We start from the raw sequence: 25,995 nt of genomic DNA, 5'->3' as shown, positions 1-25,995 counted from the left end.
ATATCACCGATTTTTTCAACAATGATTTATATATAACAAAAAAATTATATATATAAATATATGTTGATACTCAGCCATATATATTGAACTATTTTAAATTGAGAAGGGAAGACAAATATGTTACCAAGGAGGGGCCTGTGTAAATCCAAGTAATGGCTATCTATCCCAAGATAGGGTATAGGGATCAGTGACCCTAAGCACCTTGCGGGCATAGTCCCAAGATAGGCAAAGGGCTTGGATTTGTAAACTTTGAGGGAGCCCATGGCAGTTAGTATCTAGGCACCTTGGATAACACCTATTCCTTCCATCACTAAGCTGAATAGTAATAAGATTGAATGTGGGAGTATTAATGTTATATAGATAATTTAATTAATGTGATATAATGAATTAACAATTCTTTATTAGGAATACTTTAGCTTGAATCATTGCAGCTTAGGACATACAATGTAGAATTTAAGTTAAATGTGTAATAACTATGTCTAACCTGTTAATGTTTTTATAGCTTCAGTCGGATAAATCTTAAGATGTAAGCTTAAAGGTAAATCTCTTTGTTTATATATATATATATATATATATATATATATATATATATATATATATATATATATAAAACTTCTAGTCAAAGTTTTATCTATATAATTTCATTGATTAAATATTCTTAGTATTTAGTTGTGTATCTTAAAATATTATATTAATGTTATTATTCATATTTTCCTTGCAATCGTTGTTAATACATGTGTTTGTCCTTCTTATATGCAAAGGTGATCAGGGTCAAAGTATGAGTTATTCTATATTTATTAGCCCTTCTTAATTCTGTTTGACTGGTCTTTTGCAGCGTATGTCTTACCTTTTCCTTGGTCTATCGTTGTGTCCTTATCTCCATTCGGTGCATATTTTGTGCTCCTTCGTTCTTGCCACCCTCCATCCTTTCATATATAATATCGGTGTTTTGTTTCCTATAAAACAATGAACATATATCACCGAAAGGAGATCTTGCTAATTCTGTACATAAGATCGGACATTGATTCAAATAAATATTAACTCAGCACATCAAAGGCGCTGCTAAATATTAACTCAGCACATCAAAGGCACTGCTAAGGAATATACTATGAAATTATATTGATACATATGCAAGGGATTATTTAAGGATTTAGTTCATAAGAAGATATGTATGATATCTCTAAATTAATATAGAGATATAATTGAAAATCCTAAGACATTCATAAAGACAATTACTTTAATAAATCTAATCATGAATTTAAACATAATCTAACATGGAACATTACAAAATATATGAAATTCACTTCTGCAAGAGCCTCTTGTTTCTAGAGTTGAGTATACCAGAAATCATTAATAGTGTCTGGAAACATATACCCAAGCCCATATTATTTACATCATCCAAGACACCCCCATGTGTGACTCTCTTTACGTGGCTTGATGACTTTTCACCTTCTCCCGGTAACTTCCAACTTCCCAAGGTTCAAATTGGTCCACCTAAGGAGGAGACTAAAGTTGTGACTATAAAACTTCCATCTTGGAGTGGTCTTCTTTTGTCTTGTTGCGACCTCAAAATGATATGTGATGCCATGTTATGATCCATGCCTTTTTATGTTCCAGAAGTGATCCAATACTGTTTTAGTCCATGCACGGAGCCTATACCAAGATGGCCACACTTAACCATGAACATTAAATGTTAGTTACATGAGTATACAACACCTATTACAACATTCCTTGTATCCAGTAAGCTCAAAAAGCTCATATTGCTTATAGTAATCATGTGGCCTTTCTAGACTTTATCAGATAGAGTTAAACATTCCTGGAATTTGGTTATTTCTGAACCACATTTTTAATCATGGGATGGTTTTCCATGAACTGTTGATGCCAATATAACTCCTCTGAAAGGAATTATAGTTTTTGTATCGACCTTACACAGCCTTGCAAACAAATAAATATCTCACACAACAATATGCCAATCTATAGACTTATCTGTTGCTGGTGGTAATTTTGGCCATGGGTTAACCAGTTGTTCATTGTGGACAATGAGTGGATAATAGTTTGGTAAGGCTTCAGAAGTTATAATCAACCAGCTGAACTTCAAATGATACATTCATTCTAATTTGTTGAGTAGAGTCTAGGTCCAAATTAAAAGCTCTGCCACATCTCTAAAACTCTTGAAGCTGTTAAATTACATTCTTTGGGTTCTTTTTGCTATCAAAGAAACTGCCTTGTGCATTTTGACAGCTTATAGCTGGAAAATCATTTTGGGTTACAACTTTGGTCATGTTATTTTAATTTTCCAACATCTAGAGGTTCTTTCTTTCTCTGCAGTTCTTTCATGCTTTCTTTTCGCTTTTAATATTTTGCTTTTCCAAGGCCCCTTCCATGCCATGACCTGGATATATTTCCAGATTTCAGAGGATTAAGTTGTTTGTTGCCTTCTTGCATTTTTATTTCATCCTTTTTTAAAAATCTTTTGATTTGGTGGATTCTTTTGGTTATGGAGCTCTTCCATTAATTAAAAGTGAAATTAGGTATTAAAGTGGTCGGGATGGTTATATGCTCAGATTTTATTTATTCTCTTCTAGCATTTTTATGTATTTCCATGGGTATGTTTATATGTTCTAGTTCATATTATTTGATAGTCTGCTTAGATCTTAATTATGATTCTATGGAAGATTGCACAATCTTATGCTATTCGTTCCAATAGTGGTTATATGCCCCTTGTTACAATGCTCTCCCTTAAGTAGTTTTGTAGCCTGATCTGGTTGCCTTGTTTTCGTTGTTGCCAATGGATGTCTTGGGTTTGTCTGAGGTGAACCTGAGATATACTTGGGCAAGGTACCCTATTGCTCAGGCCTTACCTGAGGTAAGCTCAGGTCCCTAATACAATCTGTCAACACATGTTAAATTTCAAAAAGTCCAAAAAAAGATGTAGAACTTAAACATTTATATTTTTTACATATTTTTGACATTTTTCAGACTTTACCATAAGCCATACTGAACTGTAGTTTCACAAATGGCTTTCCCATAATTGTACATGTTTTCCTATTGAATAGCAAATTTACGAAACACATGTAGCTTAATGTCCTCAATATATTTGTGTCATTAACCTAGTTGATGTTTTGATTTTTTATCATTTAAAATTATATAATTGTAATAATATTGTAATAGTAAGATCATAAATTGTGTTTATAAGCTTACAATTTTTAATGGGGGAGTTAAGTGCATTATGTTATACTGTAACTCTTAAAAGGCTGAATTGGGCAATTATGGGCTCTTAGCTCGAAATTTTTATCTTTGATTTATGACTATGTAGGTGGCACATTATTTATGACTTTATAATATGGAATTTTCGTAAGTGCAGCATTGGCAAAAGCTCAGCAGTTGCTGTTGGATCCTCAGGAGAGGGAATATATTGTTTGCCAGATCAACGTAGCAAGAGGTAAATCATCTTAATTATATTTGTAAATTGTAAGTAATCTCAAGTACATTTGTCTATTTTTATCATTGTTTTACTAGGTATACAGAATCTCTGTAATTTGAAAACAAATTTGTAATCAGTGCTAGGGTAGATATGTTGCATTGATGTGTTGACTCCAGCATTGATTTAGGTAGCTTAGGAGAATGCGTTTTCAAATGCGAGAGAACTATTTTTTGAATTAGAATCACACGGCGGTGAGATAATCACATTAAAATGTGTGCATGAGAATATAAAATGTTCCTGGGATCACTAACTGCAGCGTTAAAGATTCTCTCATGTCAATCCTCGGAACACCCAGTAAGAAATTCAACCACTGTGGAAGTCTCTCTCACTCACACACACACACACACACACACATAATGTTTATAAGTATGTAATGAGGTGAAAAGCAAACTTTCAAAGATTGGTGGAACAAAACTAGGTTTGCATGTTATAGACAAAGATAGCTGAAACATAACTAGATTTTCTATTGCCTCATGGAATATTTGGTATCCCTCATTTGGGAAATTGATGTGGAAAAGTCCACACTGGATGGAGAAAGCTGATGGAAGCTCCATGTTCACCAGAGATAAATTGAATTAAACAATAAGAAGACAGAAAAAGGAAAAAACAACATGATATCGGTAATAAATTGCCTTGTGAACTATTGATAGTAGTGATGCAGAGGGTCTAGGTTACTCCAAGAATCCTTTAGCTTTTCACTTGTTTTATTTTCCAACTTGACACCATCCAATGGTCCAATCTCCCTGCTTTCTTCAAGAGGTCCAACACCTTTTGAACCTGGCCCTTGAACCTCCAATTGACTCTTGGTGGTTAGATTCATTACTTTTTTTCAAGGTTGCATGGGTACTCGTACCCACACCCCTGGTTCTCGTACCCATGTACCCAAGTACCGGGTACATGTATCCCACGTACCGGGTACTCGGTGGAGAGCATCATAGCTAAGGACCTTGGTTAAGATTCTGATTTTTTTTTTGGTTTTTAATTTTTGTATTAGCTTGTTGTTTATCAAACTTAATTCAATACCAAATCAGTTTGAAACTTTGATACTCATTAACAGTAAACTTTATCATTGTTCAAGTCATAAGTTTATCATTTGCAATATGCCATTGTCATATGATTTAGGATCTTCTTGTTCATGTTTAAAGTCTGCCTTCTTTGTTATGCATTTAAGCATTTATCATGTATTATTATTTCAAACATATAGCAAATCTGAAACTGAAAACAATACATTACATTTGCAAACTTTATCACTGTTCTTGTTTTGAAAAACCATTGTCATGACTCATAATTTCAGATTATTTATAACTATAAAAGTATAATTTTTAAATAAGTTTGACATACCTAAGTACCTCCATCCGCTATTATGAAAATTACTTTAAACATTAAACATTCAGCAATAGCATATATATATATATATATATATTATAATTTGACTAATGGCTCATATTTTCAAATTTCTTGTTTTGAATGCTCAATGTCATGAATCATGACATATATTTTGATTTTTATATTTTCTGTAAAATATTAATTATATAGAAAAAATTAGGCATACAAACGTACCCTCGTCCCTTGTTTTGAAAAATATGCGTACCCGTACCCGTTCCTGTTCCCGTACCCACGTACCCATGCAAGCTTGCTTTTTTTAAACTGACTCATTCCTCCAAAGCTTCCCCTTCCTTTGAAGTTCGTTGCCCCTCTCGCTCTACTATTCTCCTCATCTTTTCTCCTAAGCTTCTCCTCAGCCCACAAGGCTAATTGGAACATTCATCTATTGTCTTCGGTATCAAAAGACTTATCTCATCTTGAATGACAATCCCAAGCCCATTCATGTACTAGACTACCTTCTCCCTTTCATCCTAATGGTATTTTGCCTTCATACTTAGCTTGTGAAATTGCACCTTTTGTTGTGATCGGGTTATTTTGGCCGGGTTATTATGTCTACAACCCCCACAAATATGCATACCACTTAGTGTGTTGGTTAAGTGGTGGAATTGTTGTACCCAACAAGGTTCAGACCAGGTCCTTTTGCTCGAGATTATGGAACCTCTTAATGTTCTGAATCTCATAATCTGCAGGCATGAACTTTCCTTGAGTAGAGTCACCATCCAACTTTCCCCTGAAGGTAAGAACATCTACCTTGGCTTCAACATTCTCTTTCTGTGCCTCCTTAATAGCATTCACAAATGCCTTTTGGTCTGCAGACATGTCTTGGTTTGGAAGTCTTTCCTGTTCCTCTTCTGTCTCATTCTCAGAGACTTCTGGTTCACTTTCTTCTTTTCTTTCTTTGCCCTTCAATTTTCTTACCATCTTCTCAAATTTGGATTCCCCATTTTCATCCATTCTTTGTTCCACCTCTTGCAGTTCCTTCACCATGTCTTTAATCCTTTAGGAGGCATTGTGATAGCCTCTCCCTCACCGTCTCCTGTTGACATACACCAAACTCAACCTTTCACTATTGGCTCTGATACCAATATGATGCAAAGGGTCTAGGTCCAATAATCCTTTAGCTTTTCACTTTTTTTTCTTTCCAACTTGGTGCCTTCCAATGGTCCAATCTCCAAGCCTTCTTCAAGAGGCCCAACACATTTTGAACTTTTCCTTGGATCACCTCCTTGTGACCAACAACCTTGAGCAATTTCTATTGCTTATGAGTTACAACTTCTCACATCAAATCCATGAGTTCTTCGTAACCAACCCTAGCATATGAGGATCTTAGTACACTTACTTGTAGAGAGGTTTGTGTGAATGTATTCTACACTCCTATCTCATTTGACTCATTCTTATCCCTTGGAGCTAACATGAGATACCTAATTCATTCTTGCATCGTAGACCTACTAGGAGACCAAGTAGCAATTAGCTCGCCAATTGGCCTTTTTTGTCTCAAACTTACAAACTTCCTGAATAAGGGCCCAAATAGAGACCATTTATGGATACCCTTTTGGCTGATATAGAATATATCACTAACCGGGTCAACTTAACAATGCCCAAATTAGGCCTAAATGGCCATTGGGCTTGGGGTTTAATGGATATCTTCACTGTTCACTTCCTCTTGTCAAATGGCTTATGGATTCATGTTTGCACGTGTAGGGATGCTAAATCACTAGTTAGAACACACCCATGCCTTAGTTTGTCTCCTCTACAACACCATTTCCTTCTCTTCCAGGCTTGTCACATGACCATGCCAATCCTAGGGCATTACCCCAAAAATCAGGAATTCGTATGGCACATGTGTACGCCTAACATTCCCCAAAGAATTGGTTAGATCCCATGGTGGAATGTTAGGAAAATCCATTTGCTTCCAAAACCCTAGGGTCTCTGAATTGTCTACACAAAACTTGATGAATCTTTCTTTTTCCTTAACCAAATGAGATCCGATCAAGTGCAAATGAAAGAAGAGTCATTGGGCTACACAAGCATGTCAGAGTATTTGATCCACCTATCAGGAGGCATCCATACAATTGCAAAGGTATAGGAAAATGTTGTACAATGCAAATCTCATTCTTATTCACCAAAATCTTTAAAGTTACATCTCCTTTTGACCTTTTGGGTCTTATATTGACTTGTCACAAGTTACAACCATCCCAAACGGTTTCAACTAAAATATGAATCAATTAGCTATTGGGTTACAAATATACATTATTTGTCAATGTTGATAACATTGACATCTTTTCAACAATTTTGCATCTACCTTTGCAAACTCGACGAGGAATTTTAGATACAAGTTATAAATGATTAAAATTTACATCAAACTATACTTTACCTCCTACATAGGTTGGGCAGTGGTTGACCGACTTCGACCATATGGGTCCTTAGTGAATGACAAGCACAAAAGTGGCTCTACTGGCCTTATTACAATGTAGCAAACTATGAAATGGTTTGTACAAGACCTTATTACTTTATTGAACATTCCAAAAGCACAAAAGTGTCCAAATCCTCCAGTCATGCCTATAGGTGCCTTGAACGATACTCTTTGGTTGAAGGAAGCTCAAGTGTATTGAGGAGGCACGGCTGCAACAGCGGTTCCATGTTGGATAATGTCTTTTGCTGTCATCTAGGTAGCATCCTCATCAAGCAATCCACCCACTGTATAAGAAACAATTTGTATGTCCCATTCCTAGTCCTTTTGAACATCTTGGAGCCCAAAATCCTTTCAAGCGTCAATGGTTCATTTGGTGGAAGGTCTTTGTTCCTCTCAACTTCATCTTTTGCTTTAGAACTTGCATCCACAATACCTTTATGGGGAAACAAGTCACAACATTACGAATAGGGGATATTGCTAAGCCTTATGGCAAATTAATTTCATATGCATTATAGCTAAATTTGCGAAGTATTTTTGTAGGGACCAATCCTCTTCATCAGTAGCCTTTCCTTCTTCAAATACTATCTCTCTTCCTCTCATCTGCCTTGGACTTGTGTTTCTCCATATTTTTCTGCAACACTTCCTTGACCCTTTCATGTATATCCTTCATAGCGATTGCAAAGTTTCCCCCTGAGCACTTCTCTTCTCCATGCCATTGAGATCCCTCAACTCTAGGATTCCTCTTGGATGTATCCCGTACACAACCTCAAAAGGGCTTCTACTAGTGTCTCTATTCATGGAGTCATTGTAAGCTTACTTTGCTTGACTAATGACCATATCCAACTTTGTCCATGCTGCTTTGTTAGTCATCTTAATAGGTTTCCAAGAGACCTTCTAAATCTTAGTGTGGCCATCTGTTTGAGGGTGGTATGTAGAAGTGAAGGATAATCGTGTACCGATTTTTTTCCATAAGGTGTGCCAAAAATGCCTTACAAACTTAGAATCTCTGTCACTTAGTATGTTGAGAGACAAGCCATGGATTTTAACCACTTCCTAGAAGAACAATCTTTCTAGGTTAGAGGTATCATGTGTGGACTTGCAAGATATGAAATGTGCCATCTTATTGAACCTGTCCACCACGACAAAAATGCTATCATGTCCCTTTGATGTCCTAGGGAGACTTAAAACAATGTACGTACTTATTCTTTCTCATGGCCTGTTGGGAATAGGTAGAGGTTGGGAAAGAAAAACATTGGAAGATGTGCTTTTTTCTCTTTGACAAATCCCACAACATCATACAAACTTTCTTACACCAATTTGCAACTTAGAAAAAATGACTTGTTCTAGTGTTTCATCTAGACCAAAGTGTCCTAGGTTAGCATATGCTTCTCCATAATGATGTTTTCTCTCATAGAACATTTTGGAACTTCCTTTAAACTATAAACCATCCTACAACCTAAAGCCAGAGAATTCAACATGACAAGTATTTTAAAACTTTTCACAAACCTCATATGCTTTCGTTAAATCAGGATCATTCTTGTATAACCCCTTGAGGTATTTAACTTCCATGCTTTGCAAGTGCACCTCTTGGATGGTAAGAACCCTTCTAATGAGAGCATTTGGTACCTTATTAGCTCGATCCTTCTTATGTTTAGTGGTGAAGGTGTAGACTTGTACTTTGGTCAACCGACTTCGTATGCTTGCAATTTAACTTCTTTTGCCCATTCAAGAAATTGAGGGCATGGTTATTTGTATAGACAACAAATTCTCTTTGTAAAAGGTATTGTCTCCATTTTTTAATGCTTTGACCATGTCATACAACTGCAAATCATAAGTGGAGCATCTCCTTTTGGCATCATTAACCCTTTTAGAAAAGAAAGCTACTGCCCCATCTTCCTGACTTAGAATTGCTCCAATGGCCATATTGTTTGCATCACATTCTATAGTAAAAGGTTTATTGAAATTAGGAAGTACCTATATAGGATATGGATATTGGGCTACTCTATTCTTCAAATATTCAAAACTTTTATTTGCATCATCAAATCCACAAAAACTTACCCTTATATGCTCCATTCGATGGTGTCAAGAATATGAGCACAAATCACTCCTCAGATCTCCAACTTTCTTGGGTATATGCTAGTTCAGAATTGCCTCCACTATAGAGGGATCCATCTTTAGTCTCCCCTTGGAAATAACAAAATCCAAGTACATCAATTCTTCTTTTAGGAATTTAGTGTTGTCCAAATTGATCATGAGTTTTTCCTCATGAAGTCCCCTCAAGACCTGGTCCAAATGCTTCAAGCACTCCTCTTTTGTCTTGTTAAAAACACATATATTATTAAGATAAACTACAACAAACTTGCCAACGAACTCTACCAATACTTCTTTCATCAAAGTTGCCAACCCATGGAAAACTCCTCACATTTCCAATTGTCTTGGATGTAGGCTAGTTCAAAATTGCTTGCACTATAGATGAATCCATCTTTAGGCTACCCTTTGAAATCACCAAACCCATGTACACTAGTTCCTCTTTTAGGAATTCACATATGTCCAAGGAATTCACATATGTCTAAATTGATCATGAGTTTTTCCTCATGAAGTCCCAGCAAGACCTGGTCCAAATGCTTCAAGTGCTCCTCCTTTGCCCCGCTAGAAACAAGGATTCATCAAGATAAACTACAGAAAACTTGCCAATGAATTCTACCAATACCTGATTCATCAAGCACATAAAGGTGCTTGGTGCATTGGTAAGCCCAATTGGCATGACCAACCATGCATAGAGACCCTCATTAGTCTTGAATGCCATTTTCCATTCATCCCCTTGACTAATCTTGATTTGATGATAACCACACTTCAAGTCTATCTTGGAGTACTAGAAAGCTCCTCCCAAGTAATCCAAAAGATCTTCTATTTTAGGCATAGGAACCTGTACTTAATAGTGATCTTATTGATGGCTCTTGAGTCAGTACACAACCTCCATTTACCATTCTTTTTAGGGACCAACACTCTAGGGACTGCATAGAGACTTACTCTACCTAATTAAGCCCCTATCCAAAAGCCTTTGCACTTGCCTAATAATCTCTACATTTTGTGTTGGTGCCATCTTGTATGCTGGCTTGTTTGGAAAAGTAGCACCAAGGATAAAGTCAAATTGGTGATTGATATCCCTAATTGGTGGTAGGGTATTGGACATTTCCTCCCCCATTATACCCTTGTATCTTTCTAGTAATCCTTGTACCTCATTGGGATTACTTTTCTGCCTTACTGTCTTGTATTTCAGAACCATCCTTTGCTTTCAATATCAAAGCATGCCCCTAGGTATCCCCTTTTCTCATGATATCTAGAAATTCCTTGCCATCACTAGCATGACACTTGACCCTACTTGTTTCTCTATCCCCTCTTCAGGTTATGGATATATTATGAACCTTTTGCTATTTTCGGTTATGATGAAGGAATTTTGCTTTCTGTTTTGTTGGGCTTCCACATCATATTGCCATGGACACCCCCAACAACAAATGACAAGCATTCATGGGAATTACACCACATAGCATTCTCCTATTTCAAGATCAACTCACACTTGTTCCTTAACCAACACATTCTATCAATATTTTAACCAAGAAACCTTATATGAGTTAATATGTGACAATCTCTTTAATTTTAATTTGTCTACTGTTTCCATTGAAATGACATTCTTAGTTGAACCAAAATCCACTATGACCTTACATACCTTTCCATAGGCCTTGCAAGTATTTTTGAAGAGGGTCTTCCTTTGAGGGGGCTTTGGCTTTTGGGGCATTTTCAACAATGTCCTTCTCATCATTAAGCTATTTCCATCTTGAACTTGTCCCTCACTTCTAATGGGGTAATTTCTTCAATCATCAACTGGTTGCTTCTCTCTCCTCCATAAGAGCATGAAGCCTTCTCAAGATACTTACTCATTTGGTGTCCTAGATTATAGTTGAAGCATTTTCTAGTGAAGACACTAAGAGCCCTTCCTAGTCCTCCAAACTTACCCCTGTCATTGGGTCTTCTACCTTTGAAACCTCTTCTAGAACTTGAATCTCCACTTGACTCTTGGTGGTTAGATATATTCCTCCAAAGCTTCCCCTTCCTCTGAATATCTTAACCCCTCTCCCCTTACTATTTTACTCTCCTTTTCTCCTAAGCCTCTCCTTAGCCCTCGAGGCCAATTGGAAACATTCATCTACTGTCTTTGGTATCACAAGACTTTTCTCATCTTGAATGACAAGCCTAAGCCCATTGATGTACTAAGCTACCTTCTCCCTTTTATCCTCATGGTGTTTTGCCTTCATACTTAGTTTGTGAAATTCTTCTGTGTAAGAGGCCACATCCAATACTTTTTGCTTGAGAAAATGAACCTCCTAGTGTTCAAAATCTCATAATCTACAGGCATGTACTTTTGTTCAAGTAGTCACCATCCTACTCCAAGTATTGATCACGTTCTTCCCCATTGTCACCTTTCCACTCTGAGTATAGTTCCACTATACCAATACAAATCCCTTTAGCCTTGTCTTTACAAAAATTCACCTTTGTATTTTTGGTCACTTCCTTATATTCAAAGTAATTTTCTATAGCTTCTATTTATTCCACAAGCTCATCACCATCCAACTTCCCATTAAAGGCTCGAGGCCTTCTTTTGGGACTTCTTGCTCTTGGAGGACGATTGTTACTCATATCAAGTCCTTATCTCTATTCTGTTGTTTGCCGATGATGTGGTTCTTATGGCCTCCTCTTTGGGTGGCCTCCAACGACTTCTTGATGGTTTGGTCTCCTTTCCCGACTTGCATTAGTTGTTGTGAACTTGGGCAAGACTTGAGTGATGGTCTTAAACTGCTTGAAGACCTCGCATCTCCACTTCTTTTTCTAGGGTGAGGAGATTGAGATTGCTTCGTCTTGTGCTTATTTTGGGGTTAAGTTTTATGGTCCCTGCTTCAACATTAGACTCGGCATGCAACCTTGTGTGAATAAAGGGCTTGGTTCCCTTGCTATGTTAGAGAGACAATGCTTTAGGACACCCCGTCCAAGATGTTCCTTATGGACTCCTTAGTCAAATTGGTCATGCTTTATGGGTCTGTGGGGTGGGGTCCCTCTTTCCTCGAGTCAGATTAGGCTTCGGTCGAGAGAGTTCAAACAATTCTCCTTCAATGCATCATTAGGTGCCATCGGTCCACTCCCTAGAACATCATTTTGGTTGAGTTTGGGGTGCATCCTTTTCAGCTCAGGTCTATCTTCAATTTGGTTTGGTTCCTTTGCCAATCTTTTGTAGTGCCTTCAACCACCACTCTCAATCGTTGTTCGACACCATAGTGTTATCCAAATACCAAAATCTCTCAATCATCCCAATAGGTTGGCAAGATCACTAGCTTTGATACCATTGTAATATCCCGAAGGTGAACTTAGCCTGAAAGCGATATTGACCCGAAGGCAATCTCGGCTCGAAGGGAATCTTGTCTTGAAGGGGATCTTTGTTCGGAGGCAATCTCGACCTGAAGGGAATCTCTATCTGGAGGCTATCTCAATTCGAAGGGGACCTCAATTCGAGGGGATCTTGATCCGAAGGGAATCTTGGTCCAAAGGGGAACTTGATTTGAAGGGAATTTCGGTCTGAAGGGAATCTTGATCCAAAGGGGAACTTGATCCGAAGGGGAAATTGATCCGAAGGGGATCTGGTTCCGAGGGGAAACTTGATCCGAAGGAAACTCGATCCAAAGGGAATGTTGGTCCGAAAGGGATTTCGATCCGAAGTGGGACTTGGTTCGAAGGGGATCTCGACCCAAAGGGGAAGTTGATTCAAAGGGAAACTCGGTCAAAGGGAATCTTGACCTGAAGGTGGACTCAATTTGAAGGGGAACTTAGTCCGAAGGGGAAATCGATCTAAAGGGGATCTCAACCCGAAGGCAATTGCTTTGATAACATTGTAATGTTTTGTTCTTGTGTTGTATGTTTCGTAGTATCAACAAAATGATGACTCTATGTAGGAGGTGTGTTTGCCATATAGTAATGTTGCGGTTTACTGTACGGTGGAAATAAGGGAGAATGCTTGTCTGTACGGTGAAGGATGGAGTTGTCTGTACTGTTCATACAGTGAGGAGGGATGTTTGTCATACAACTTGAGAGTGATGTTCATACGTCAGCCAAGAAGGTGCAAGGAGATTGTACGGTGAGACGGTGTTATGGGCGTGTGGAACGGGGTATTGGAGGGAGTAATGGAGAGGGTTTTATGGCGTATGGAAGGAATGTGTACGATTTAAGTGTTACAAATAAATGCAGAGATTTATAATTACCTTCAGCCTGCCAAATGAAATAAGCAATGAAGATTCAATATGCACAAAACATCAATTTGGAACCAAGCATAGATTGTATTTGCAAATAGTGATGGTGCTCTGGTTTGCCAGATTCGAGCCGAGTTATACATCGACGAAATAGGGCGAGGGTTGAATCGCACCGAAACCGCAATAGCCAAATAGAGAAGAACTTTCACTTCCGAAATGGCGAATAATATTGAACTCCAACAAGAATTCACAATACAAAGAAATAATCCAAATCACATAACAACTACTACCTACATGTCGTGCTTAAATACCCTTCAGAGGAACTCCCAAGGGTTTACAAAGATAGCGGACAGCAACACCTATGGAAACAACTAAAATAAAAATGGGTCTGAGATATTCTAAATCAATCGGAACCACAAATACAAATATTATTAACTGGGGCCTCATATTAGCTAATTAAAGTAACTAATTAAAGGTCCTTTTATTATATTATTTAAATTCTGGGACCAATTAATTAACTAATAAAATAAAATTATTACATTAAAATTTGGGGACATGACAAAGACAAATATGAACATATAGAACTCCCCTTACAACTCTTAGTGTGTGCATGACTACTGCTTCAGGACACTGTTCTTTCTTTATGATGTCCTGGTGAGAATTGAATCTTTTTTCTATTTCACTTTAATAGAAGCAGGACTACTGTTTCAGGATACTGTTATTTCACTATGATGTCCTTGGGGAGAATTGGATCTTGGTTTCCAACATGAGAAACAAATGGCTCTACCACTTCATAAAAATCCCATTGACTAATTTTCTAATATACTTGTTACTCAACAAGAAAAAAACCATTTTTTTGGTGGATGGAATTGAGTTTTGCTCTTAAATTTTTGTACAGTCACTTGAAGCCCTGAGGGCTATGTACAAGGTCAGTATCTTTAGTGTTCCTAACCAGCAAGATTTTTTAAGAAGGAATATTGATTAGGATATCATAAAATTGGAGTGCAAATTGGACAATCAGTGTTTATTGTAGTTTAAGTTGATCATCTCCCAATTGGATAGATGCTTTCATGCTTTGCATACCTCTGATTTTTATCAGGATAACATCATTTTTCTGCATGATTGATGGAGAAGTACCATATGTTGAAGTTAACTAGGGTTGATATACAAATGGCTGATAAGAATAAAGTGAACATAATATTCTTGTATATGAACACAGGTAATTAGATAGAAACTAGTTTGCTGGTGGAAGAGCTGAAAGGAACACAGAGAAGCAAATGAAAAGGCATGCAAACAGATGACACATCTCTGAAGGATAGATAACAATCAATAAAAAAGTAGGTTCGAGGAAGGATAGAAATAGCATAGAAGCAATTCAGAAGTCGGTTGATGGCTGGGAATGCTAATATTTGTTTTTTAAAATGCAATGAAAGCATAGAGTGACATATTCAACAAAATGATCATATTAATTGGTATCAGAGCCTAAGCATCAGGTTTTCATTTTAATTTTGTGTCGATTTCCTTCACTGATAATTCAATTAGTCCCCTAACCTCCGCACAAAATCTTTTTTTTGCCCAAAATGCAACAATATAATTCATTTCAATTTAATCGTAAGGATTAGATGACAGGCACATTGCAGCAACTTATAGGACAACAGTGGACATTTCACTCCATTCCTTTGACTGGCATGATTATCCAACCTGATTTCAGTTTGGAAACTAATATATACAATTCTCACTTGATGACATAGTTGATGGGGACAATTTATATGCTTGGATTCACAGTTTGGAGGTATATTTCAAGATGGAATGGAGCTCTGCCCCCTCAGGTCTAATGGTTTTATGAGTCAGCTTTTCCAAATAAATCCCTAAATCTCATGTCAGAACTGGGAATAATTTCCTCTACGCATGAAGCAAATGATTAGGGTGCACCATGTGTTTAGAAGGTTTAGCATACTCCACATGCAAGTGGGGTGATAATAATAGTAAGATAGCTATACCGGTACATGGATTGTTGGAACGTAAAGAGCCTTGCTAGCTCATACCACTGTAAGAACTCCGATGGTTCTTAGTACTTACCAATGCAATTGATGATGTTTCCTTGAATTTTGAAAGTTTTTGCAATGTCAAAGTTATGAAAATGAAGCGATTTGCAAGTACAATGAAATATAACTATTTAATGACAATTATGTCACTGCTATTACAAATTTAATGGACTAATTATTTTTTAAACCCAACAGTTCAAAGTATACGTCCAGATGAGAAGTACACCAATACTTTACAAAGATTCATACCCAGAATGAAAAATACATCATTAATTTGTAAGACTGGGCACAAATTGTGACTGCTGTAGCTTTTTCCAGATTATTGAATGTTTATTCAGATCAGAAAATGTATAATTTCTTCCCACAATTAGTGTACGGTGATAAAATACAGTAAATAGCTTTGAACCAAGAACCAAACAGCCTTCCAAAGAGATCGATTCTTCTCACAATGAGCACGTGCATTCATTGACAACTGGGATGTTGCTATGAATATCTGCTATAGTCTTTCAACTTGCAGCAAACAACAATAATTTGATCACCCTATGTATTCAATGGATAACTTTCACAATAAATCCCCAAACACCACTGATATATGTTCTCAAAATTATGATCAATCTTGCATATTATTGGCATATGCTAGCTAAAGGAAGAAGGATATAAAAGATGGAAATGACTGCTCACAAAACTCTTGCAATTTGCAATTAAATGTCTTCAAATTGATCCCTGAATGATCAGATAAGAAGACCCTTGTAAATGCAAAAACCTCTGAAAGGCTGATGTAGAACAATGGTAAGCACAACCAGCAATCTCAGTGCAATCTTTCAACACCTCAAAGCTGAGAAATAATGGCTTCCAAACTTGCAGTGACTCCTTGGAACCCTTGCTGGGGAAACTTTTAAAATTCACCAAGTATAAGACCACAAAAATGATTAATTCCATATATGAACATGAGCTCTTAAGTTCCTTTTTTTTCTTTCTTTTGAGTGCTCAAACACATTCCTTACCAATGTGGGATAAAATATATATTCCCACATATTTGCTTTTGTTTTATTTGAAGTTATATAACTTTTGTGTGCTTTTCCATAGTTTTGACTTAGGCAGCATTTAAAATAGAATTAAGTCACTTAAAGAACTAATTGATGGGTCATGGCTCTATTGTCCTTTAAAATGATAATTAAAGTAACTTTATTATAAGTTATTTAATATCATTAATTATACTCTTTTTAATAATTCCTAAGTCAACCATTAATTGCTGCTACATTTGGGGTTTTGATTGGTCATTAGGTGCCCTGCTAAATTTAGCAACCCTCTTAACTGACTTTCCATAAATAGTAAGTCTTAAGAAACACATTAAATAAAGGTAGCAAAACTGCAAGTGATGACACTTTGCGCTGTACCATGACTGCCTCCAGTAGCTACCGCGAAATTTTGTAATTGTGAGGATAACTCACTTACTATAATAAGTCCCTCAAATTGAACCAAACAAAAAGCTGATGCACCTAGACCTGGCCAGTAACCGCTCTGCACTCTGGAGATGTCCTAAAATAGCAGGTAATAGTGAACCAATGCGTCCTCTATCCAAATGACTAGCCCATGAGGGTCGCAATGATGGACTAATCCCAGAGTCACTGGACTTACTGAAAAAGGGGACATTACATGGAATAGCTGTAGAATGGATTATACCATAAACAAAAAGGTAGACTAAGGGAAGGAACAACTTTTTAGGTTAGAAAGAATAAAGAAAAAGTAGGTAGACAACTAAGAACACCAAATGACACTGTAGGATATTCTTCCTACTTATATACATGCTTCTCTAATGCAATGAAAGCATGGAAAATTATTTGTGTCATATCAAAAGTGATAATTGATTTTTGTTGAATACTTTAAAGAGGCGTCTGTTATCTACAATAAGACAATGATATAAGTTAAATAGTGGCGTAATTTAAACAATAGGTGCACAGGAGTTATAAGCAGATGACAGTATAAGTGTGCATGTTTCACATAAGCAAGGGTTGCTATATAATAGCTATTAATGGTAGATCCAAACCAATACCACATACATCGATAACTTAAAAGACAAATGCAGAAACTTAGTTAAAAATGGAATTAAAAGTCTGACAATAATACAAAATTATAAGATGGTACAGGAAAAATGGGAAAAGTACGACAGTTAAGGGAAAAGCTATCTTATAAACCAAATCAGCAGAGAGAGATCGGAGGTTAGGGATCAACATTCATAAAGACCTTAGTAAAATTATTTCAAGTTAATAAAGTAGCTTTCATCTTTAAGGCTAGCACTTACAATAGTCAAATGGTTTAGTATGGGGCAAACTAAACAATGTGCGAAAGTTATGGAATCTTTTGGAAATATAAAATAAAAGATTAAACTGATTTAAAAAAAATAAAATAATTTTTATGATGTCAATAGAACATGACTGAGAGTTAATATACAGTCAGATACCTAAGAGGAAAGTATTACTTCCATGATTAGTATCTTAGGTCATAATCAATTTCTAAAGGTTCCATTTGACAGGTAGCACAAACTTGCTGATTTGTTTTTGATATCCTTAAGATCTTGCCATTTTGCAGCGTTCATCTTTTTTAAGGCAAATTTAAAAGAAAGGGGATATCTAAGGGTGTATTTGGTATGCGAGAAATTAAATTTCAATAGAACATACCTGTATACCATAAATTTTGAAGAAAGCTCTTGTTGATCTCTGCTTATCATGATATTTTGCTAGCTTTTTCCTATTAAAAAAACTGACTTTTTTGAAGTAGAACAGTTTATGGTAAAATTATTGTCTTAGAACAACTGACATGACACATTTCTCTGAATGCAGATGAATTGAGAGCAGAGAGAAAGAAACAGTTAAAAAAGGACAATGCCTCGAAAATTAAATCTATGGTTGATGAGGTAATGATTGTCAATATGTATCTAATTTTATAGTGTATTTGCAAATACTTATTTAGAGAATATAACATTCTAATAGTTGTGTTGAAGCTACTCAACCATCTGGCCTGCCCTTTATTTGACAGAGATTAAGTGGATTTGCTTTTGTTCATCAATTCATCTATTAATCATCTTTAGGATGTAGACTTTAACCTGTATCAGATTAGGACATTATTTTCTGAAAGAAAAAGGCTTTTGGGTAAAAATCACTTAAAAGGTATTAATGTGTCATTTATGATCATAAAACCATGCAAACTTTGGTTTTATTCATTGTTTGATAAATATTGGCTAGGTTTATTTTCCCTATAGAAATTGTATGTAATTTGAGATCTTCATTGTCTGGCGATGAACTTCAGCACAACTTAGGCTACAGTGTTCGATACTTTGATAGGTGGAATGATCAGTGCATGGTTTTGTTTACTCATCTAGGTGAATTACCTGGGATTGCTAAAGCATTTATATATTGTGAGCATCATTTAATAGTCTGCCATTGGGCGATAACTTTGAGGTGTTTTCAAGTCACATTTATTTGTAATTATGCTTGATTTCTAAGATATTACACAAACATGTTGCACCTTCCCTACAGTAATATGAAAAATTGGTGTTCCAGTTCTTCGGGATCTTGGAACCCAGTCTTGGGCCAGTTGATTGTATACATGTTGAGATGGGTCCCACTATTATATTAGAGTACATTAACTAGTTCTAATGTATTGTCAAGTTTTAACATGTAAGCAGGTAGAAAGAAATGAAGAATAAACTATCAAAGATCAAGTTAATTAAAGGGCAAAGATTTCATATTGTGCAGTGATTCAAAAAGGCAGCACTGAGAGTAAATACAAATAATATAATTCAGGCAAATCCTAATGGATGTTAAGGACTAAATCTAGCTTGTGTTGGGCTGACATTGGTGCCTAATTCCTGTTTGTATTTGGCCAATCTTTGTAAAATAAAGTTATTACTAAGCAAGTGGACCCTCTTATGAAGTTGCCTCCTGCGGCGATGAAGGATGTACTTTAAAGGAGTTGTCTCTTGAGGTATTTGGGTTTTGGGATAAAATGAGATATATTGTAATTGGAAAAGGGGAGCTTTAGGAAGGTATCAATGAATTAATGACAAAAACAAACAGAAGAATTACAAGGATGGAACAGATGTCAAATAGAGAAATAGGTAAACTGTAAAACTGTAAAAGAATAAGAGCAGATTTGTAAAGAAGATAAGGGTATTGCAGAAAGGTTGGAGCATTCAATCCAGCAAGAGTTTGCAGACTCAGAGTTAATATATATAACTGGCAGATAGAATCAATCAACAAACATGTACAATCATATCAAGAAGACGTTCAGCATATCAGCAAGAAACAATTCTGATAAAGGAAGTAAGAGATTTTGGATAGAAACTCTAGTCACTCATCAGAAAACACATCAAAGTGATTGATAATCAGATCAGGCTCAAAGTAATTGGTAAATATTTGCTTGATATTAACAAAGACCGAGAGGTCAATACATACCAAAGCATAAAATGATGTGACCATAGGAAATGATCATAAATGATATAAACATTCTATTCTAGTTAATAGAAAACTAATAGTTAATTGCAGGCTAACTAAATATCTTAAACATTCTAATATTTACAATAGATTACAAATAGATAACCATTAACTAATAATAGAAGCTATCTATTATCGTAATACACTCCCTTAATGGTTAATCTATCCAGAGCATGAAGCTGTCAAAAGGCATAAAAGACAGATTATGTCTGCTCAGTGTGCTCTACACTATTCTCTGTGGGCTGTGAACTAGATTGCTTAGATAGAGCAGCTAAGTGCTTCTGACATTCAACCTTCATGTGCCTATACTTGTGGCAATAGTTGCATTGAATGTTCTTTTTCCTAGAGCCTTTTGAAGCTGGAGCAGAGGACCTTTACTATGAAGATTGCTGTGATTGAGACTTGCCCTTATCCTTCTGAAAGGATTCAACAACAAAGGCTTGCTTTGTAGAGGGGGAGCTAGAACTGCTACCGAACTGTTGTTTCCACCGATCTTGCTGTAGCAGAAGTGTGCAGAGATTTGTGAACTTCAGATCAACGCTATTAGAAGTGATGTTGAGAGTCTTGATAAAATGGTCGTAGGACTTGGGCAAACTTTTGAGGGTTATGAGTCATGACCACAATGTCCTCTTCCTCCATCTTGCGTCCAATGGCAAGCAATTGATCACGGATTTCTTGAATCTGTAATAACCCCTCTCCGGCTATATCCTTAACAAACATCAATTTGCTTTTGCTAATCAACAGTTTGTCATTTTGTCAAACATTTGGTAGGCAAATTGTTATCTTTCAATAAATAATGCTTTAAATTCACAACTAACGGCTCACAACTTTAATTGATTAAGTCTTTATCAATTTGCCCAAATTAACACCACTAAAGAATTCATAAGTAATTCTATTATTGATGGCAATGCTACTAATATCCAATTTGACAATTGACTTCTGGAAATTTACAAGCATTCAATAGTGAACTTGGAAATTGGCTTCTAACAAATGAAATATGGATCGCAGCTCTCAAGAAATAATCCAATTCATTCGAAGGTTTAGAAAAACATGCTCTTTGCTTATAATAGCAGGCCACAAGGGCTCCCACAATCCACCAATTGATCACTGCTCTAAAATTGATTTCGCTGGTCCAGAACTGGGTGTTTACAACCCTTGAGAATTGATGCTTGGCTCTAGAAAGCAATCACAGCCTTTCAGCACATTGACGCAGGCCCTTAATTATTAATGACAGACCTGGAGTGTTATACTGCAGCCTGTAATTTATACCACCAGCCCCAAATCAAAGTCACACAGCCTCCTCTAACATGTGTGGCTTCCTTAATACAAATGCTGATGTACTATCTGATTGGCAGACTTGTTCAAAGCACAATGGTCTCACCAATTTTGGATGCAGGTAATCAAAAGATTCTCAAATACTGATGAATGTCAGTCAACAATAACCAACAACAATCTCCAACTGTTATACTTTAGCAACTAATTGGACCACAAATCGATTCAATCTCAAGAATTCCAAAATTCAAACCCTCAGCAAAATTACCAAGATAATAATAATTAATGCCCTCCAACAGTAAGAATAGTAGGAAGACAAATAAATTCTCAGAAATCCACAATACCTCAGTTGTGGAAGAACTATCAACTTCAAACCCTTATACTTCAGCAAGGGCACCAATCCAGTAACTCAGGAAGAAGTCATAAAGACACAATAAAATAATATTCAGTCGATGCTTTTCTCATCAAATTGGCTCATATTTATAACCTCCAAATGGCACAAAGTTTCCCAAATGCAACTTCACTTAAGAAGCTTCCTTCATACAATATTAAAATAGAACAAAGTGCCATATAATATAATGATTAATTACTTTTGGCTGCCAAAAATGACCTTTTCCACCATAACATAATATTCTGACACACAAGGTCACTGTTTTTTGTTCCCACGATTTAAAACTTTTCGTCCCGATTTTAACGAGCTATGATACTGAGGTGACCAACATACAACACCAACAAAAATAACAACCTCAGTGTATTTAGATGAATAATAATAATTCAACTATCTTGTGAAAACAACTTAAGAAGCATTAGAATTGAAATCTAACAACACCGAAGTGATCGTGATGATGAAAGAACCTGACAGGGTGGCTTACTATAAATAAACGCTCCCTCCAAGATTCTTGGAGCCCAAACTAGAAGCCCAAAATAAAAACTAAGAGCATCACTCAACTCTTCTAACTCAACTGAGCTCATTGGAACCAACAACTTGACCTACTATAAATAGTAAGTCCCTCAAATGGAGCCAAAATACACCATAGGCTGCTGAAAAGTCTATAACCCAACAATTGAGACCCTCAAATCCCACTATCAGCTCATGAGGGTCTCGATGGTGAGCTGACCAAGCCAACTGTAGGAACTTGCTAAAAATGGGGACATTACAGAATCCTATTGAGGTTTTCTTGGAGTGATTTCTGCTCATCCATGATAATAGAAAGCAGAGTGTTCTTGAGAACAAAGGCTCTTCTCTTGTTTGAAGTTTGATTAAGTTTCTTGATTTGCTCCCATATCTCGGCAGTGGTTTTTCCGGATGGAATTTGATGGAGCTGATCATCAGCTATGGATAATTTGAGAAGCATCATTACCTCCTGATTATTTAGATCCCATGTAGCTTGATCAGTACTAGTTGCAATTAGACACATTGTAACACCAGAAACAATCTGATTAGTATTCCGATATTCAAAGATTGTTAGTATCCATTGCTTCCATGTGCCATAATTCCGACCATTGAATTTTGAATTGCCCTCGAGTAGAATATTAGTCAGAGATGCCATAGCATGTTTTTGAGTAGAAAAACGTGAAAATCTGTGAAGACACTTACTTCGAGGCAAAAAATGGAAGACCTTGAAAAAGTGAAGAGGTACCCAGAAGAGAGCTTGAAAAACCAAGAAATAATATGTTGTAGAATTCTGGATCCATTGGCTCAAAAATCAAGGCACCCAGGAAAATCTAATGACAACCCAGTTGAGCTCTCAAAAAACCAATCAAGAATTTGTTAATATTTTTGATCCGGCACAGAGAATTACTTCGAGCAAAAACGACACTGGCTGCAAAAAAACCCCAAAAAGAATGGTGGAAATGCAGAAAAAACGTGTTTTCTGGGTCGGATCTGAGGCTTTAGTAAACAACATAAGGTTGGAAAACCCTAGATGCCTCCAACAATGGTGATTGGAGGCTGCAAAAAACCTCAAGAAAGAAAAAATGACACACGGATTATACAGGCTCAAAAAAACAATGATTTCAGCAAAAATAATGCTGCGATTTGCAAGGTAATAGCACCCAAAAAATGCTGCCCAACAGACCCAAATAGAGAAAAAACAACCAGAACAAATGGCATGATTTTTCTAGACATGAGCAACAAAACCAAAAAATCATAGGGATACAAACAATAGTTGCAGAATAATGGTCGTGAGTAGTAGACAAAACCCTAGCTCGAAGCAGATATCAAAGAAAATAATTTTGACAAATATTGCTTTGAGAATTTTGAACAAGAAATTATAATAATTTTTGAAAAAAATCAAAGAATTGACTTTGATACTATATTACGAAGTAATTAGAAAGTAATTGCTTGACATTAACAAAGACCGAGAGGTCAATATATACAAAAGAATGAAACGACATTTCCTTAGGAAACGATTGTAAATAATAGAAACATTCTATTCTAGGTAATAGAGAACTAATAGTTAACTGTAGGCTAACATAATATTATAAACATTCTAATATTCACAATAGATGACAAATAGATAATTATTAACTAATGATAGAAGCTATCTATTATCATAATACTTTTTTTTATAGGGATGAGGCATTAATAGGGAAAGCAGGTATAAGCAACCCACTAAGTAGGCAACCTCGGGGAATGTCCACTTTGCTTGCCCACCGTGTCATGTCCCTACCTCCAAGTAAGAAATCACATTATGCTATGAGAATGAACTGGGATCCTTAAGAGACAACTTGCTGTTATAAAATACTATGTGTCTAAACCCAGCAAAGCAATGGGAGTTAATATACATTCCAACCTCTTTGTCAACAACTCAACAATGGTATCCATACCTAGATCAGCAAGACCCTCATGTCTAGCCAGGGAAGAACCCATGGTTGAAGACGAAGTCAAAGTCCGACCTTCTATAATGTTGAAGTACATGCAGTAAAATACTTGAGTTGAGACCCTAAAGTTTGGAGGAATGCCTCCTTTAAGGATTATTGAGATGTTGAAACATGAAATGCGCCAAAAAGGAAAAGACGACAATATGATAAGGACTTAAAGGATATGGTGAGTAAGATAACCCTTCCCAACTTTGATGGGCCCAAAAACTTCACAACGCGATCATAGGTCCAAAAAAATTGGACACTTTTTCTTTTTCTTAGCCCTGTGATAGAGGAAAATGCCATAAATTGTCATGCTCCACTTAACAAGAACAACCCATAATTGGCGGCACCATGAACTTGGCATCCAATATGTTAGTTTAAACAACTGACTTGACTAAAACAACAAGGAACAGTAGAAGAAACTGCTGGAATTCCAGAAGCTATCCGTTCTACTACCAAAGATTTGTCAAAGGAGGCTCACATACTTTTACATGGAAGGACTAAAAAAATCAATCAAGGGCATGGTAAGTGCCCTCGACCCAACAAACTTTGAATTCAAATGGCAATGAAATTGATATTTAAACCATCCAAAGATAAACCCAAATTTCTGCATCAAACACACTCTCAAAGTATCCTCATAAAAATGAGAGGCATAAGCTGGAATTGCGAGGGAAAACATGCTTTCATTGTAGTAGATAATAGGAGCATGGAAATGTCTACCAGGACAAAAGCACCCAAAATTCAAATGTAAAGAGCTAGGGGAACCGAGACACATACGTGGACAAGGAAGCCGAGCTCATGATAGAAGTTGCCTTCTATTAAAGAAAGAAAAGATCCTAGCAAGAAGATTGGGTATGATGGTGAGGAGCATGGAACTTTAGCTAACATTTCTAAAGCTTCCAAACATTGTCCATTTGAAATCAAAAGCACCCTCAAAGGGCATAAGGTTATTCCCCTCGTGGATAATTTCATCGACGAGAAATTAGTTGCGAAAAGGAAATTGGAAACAAAGAACATTAACGGGTTTACTATAGCCCTAGCCCTAGCTTTTCGAGCAATGGCTCAATGCACTGCTATAATTGCCCAATTAGAGATCACTTTGGGGTCAAAGAAGATTTTTATGTGGAAACACCAGGTGCCAATGTGATCTGGGATCTCCTTGGATACACTCCTTGGGACGGTTCATTATGGTTCCCTCAAATGTTGAAATTTGTTTCCAACACATTGATCAAGAAGTCGCCTTGAGAGGGTTACTTGAAAAAGCCCTAAAAGCAGTTTCCTCCAAAAGAAAGGAGAGGAGTTTTAGACGTAGAAAAGGATAGCGGACTGCACAATTTATGATTCTTGACAAGACCTTCTAGGGCAAAACGATTCCCATTGATACCCAACCTATCTAGAATAAACATAAGTATTTGGTGATTTTCCATTCAGACTACCCCAAAAAGAAGATTATAATAGACAATAGAATTAGAAGAAGGCTCTAAACTTGTGATCACTACCCTTGACTGATACCCCCACAAGTTCAACTGTGAGATTAAGAAAATCATTAAGAAAATGGGTCATATCTAACCTAGTTCAATTCCCTTTGCATCATCCTAGTCAAGGAAAAAGATGGTACCATGAGAATGCATATACATTACAGGTCTTTAAACAAGAAACTAATAAAGACCTATTGCCACATTTCTAGAATTGATGAATTAATCGACGAACTCCGTGGAGCTAGATACTTTTTTGAAATTGATAT

General features: G+C 36.5%; 1 protein-coding gene across 1 annotated transcript in view; it reads left to right on the top strand.

Annotated features, from left to right (window-relative positions):
- LOC149548480 (Chaperone DnaJ-domain superfamily protein) overlaps positions 1–25,995 on the top strand; it is an 87,198-nt gene that overhangs the window by 38,239 nt on the left and 22,964 nt on the right. Inside the window, exons 4-5 of the mRNA XM_089792536.1 lie at positions 3,365–3,442; positions 18,462–18,535. Coding sequence (XP_089648662.1) covers positions 3,365–3,442; positions 18,462–18,535 — 152 coding nt within the window. The remainder of the gene's footprint in view (positions 1–3,364; positions 3,443–18,461; positions 18,536–25,995) is intronic.

Source organism: Cupressus sempervirens, chromosome 7 (assembly GCF_028749045.1).
Source record: "Cupressus sempervirens isolate cs-2001-9-10 chromosome 7, ASM2874904v1, whole genome shotgun sequence".
Lineage (NCBI taxonomy): Eukaryota > Viridiplantae > Streptophyta > Pinopsida > Cupressales > Cupressaceae > Cupressus > Cupressus sempervirens.
Note: the sequence above shows the minus strand (reverse complement) of the source record. Positions and strands in the feature narration are given on the sequence as shown.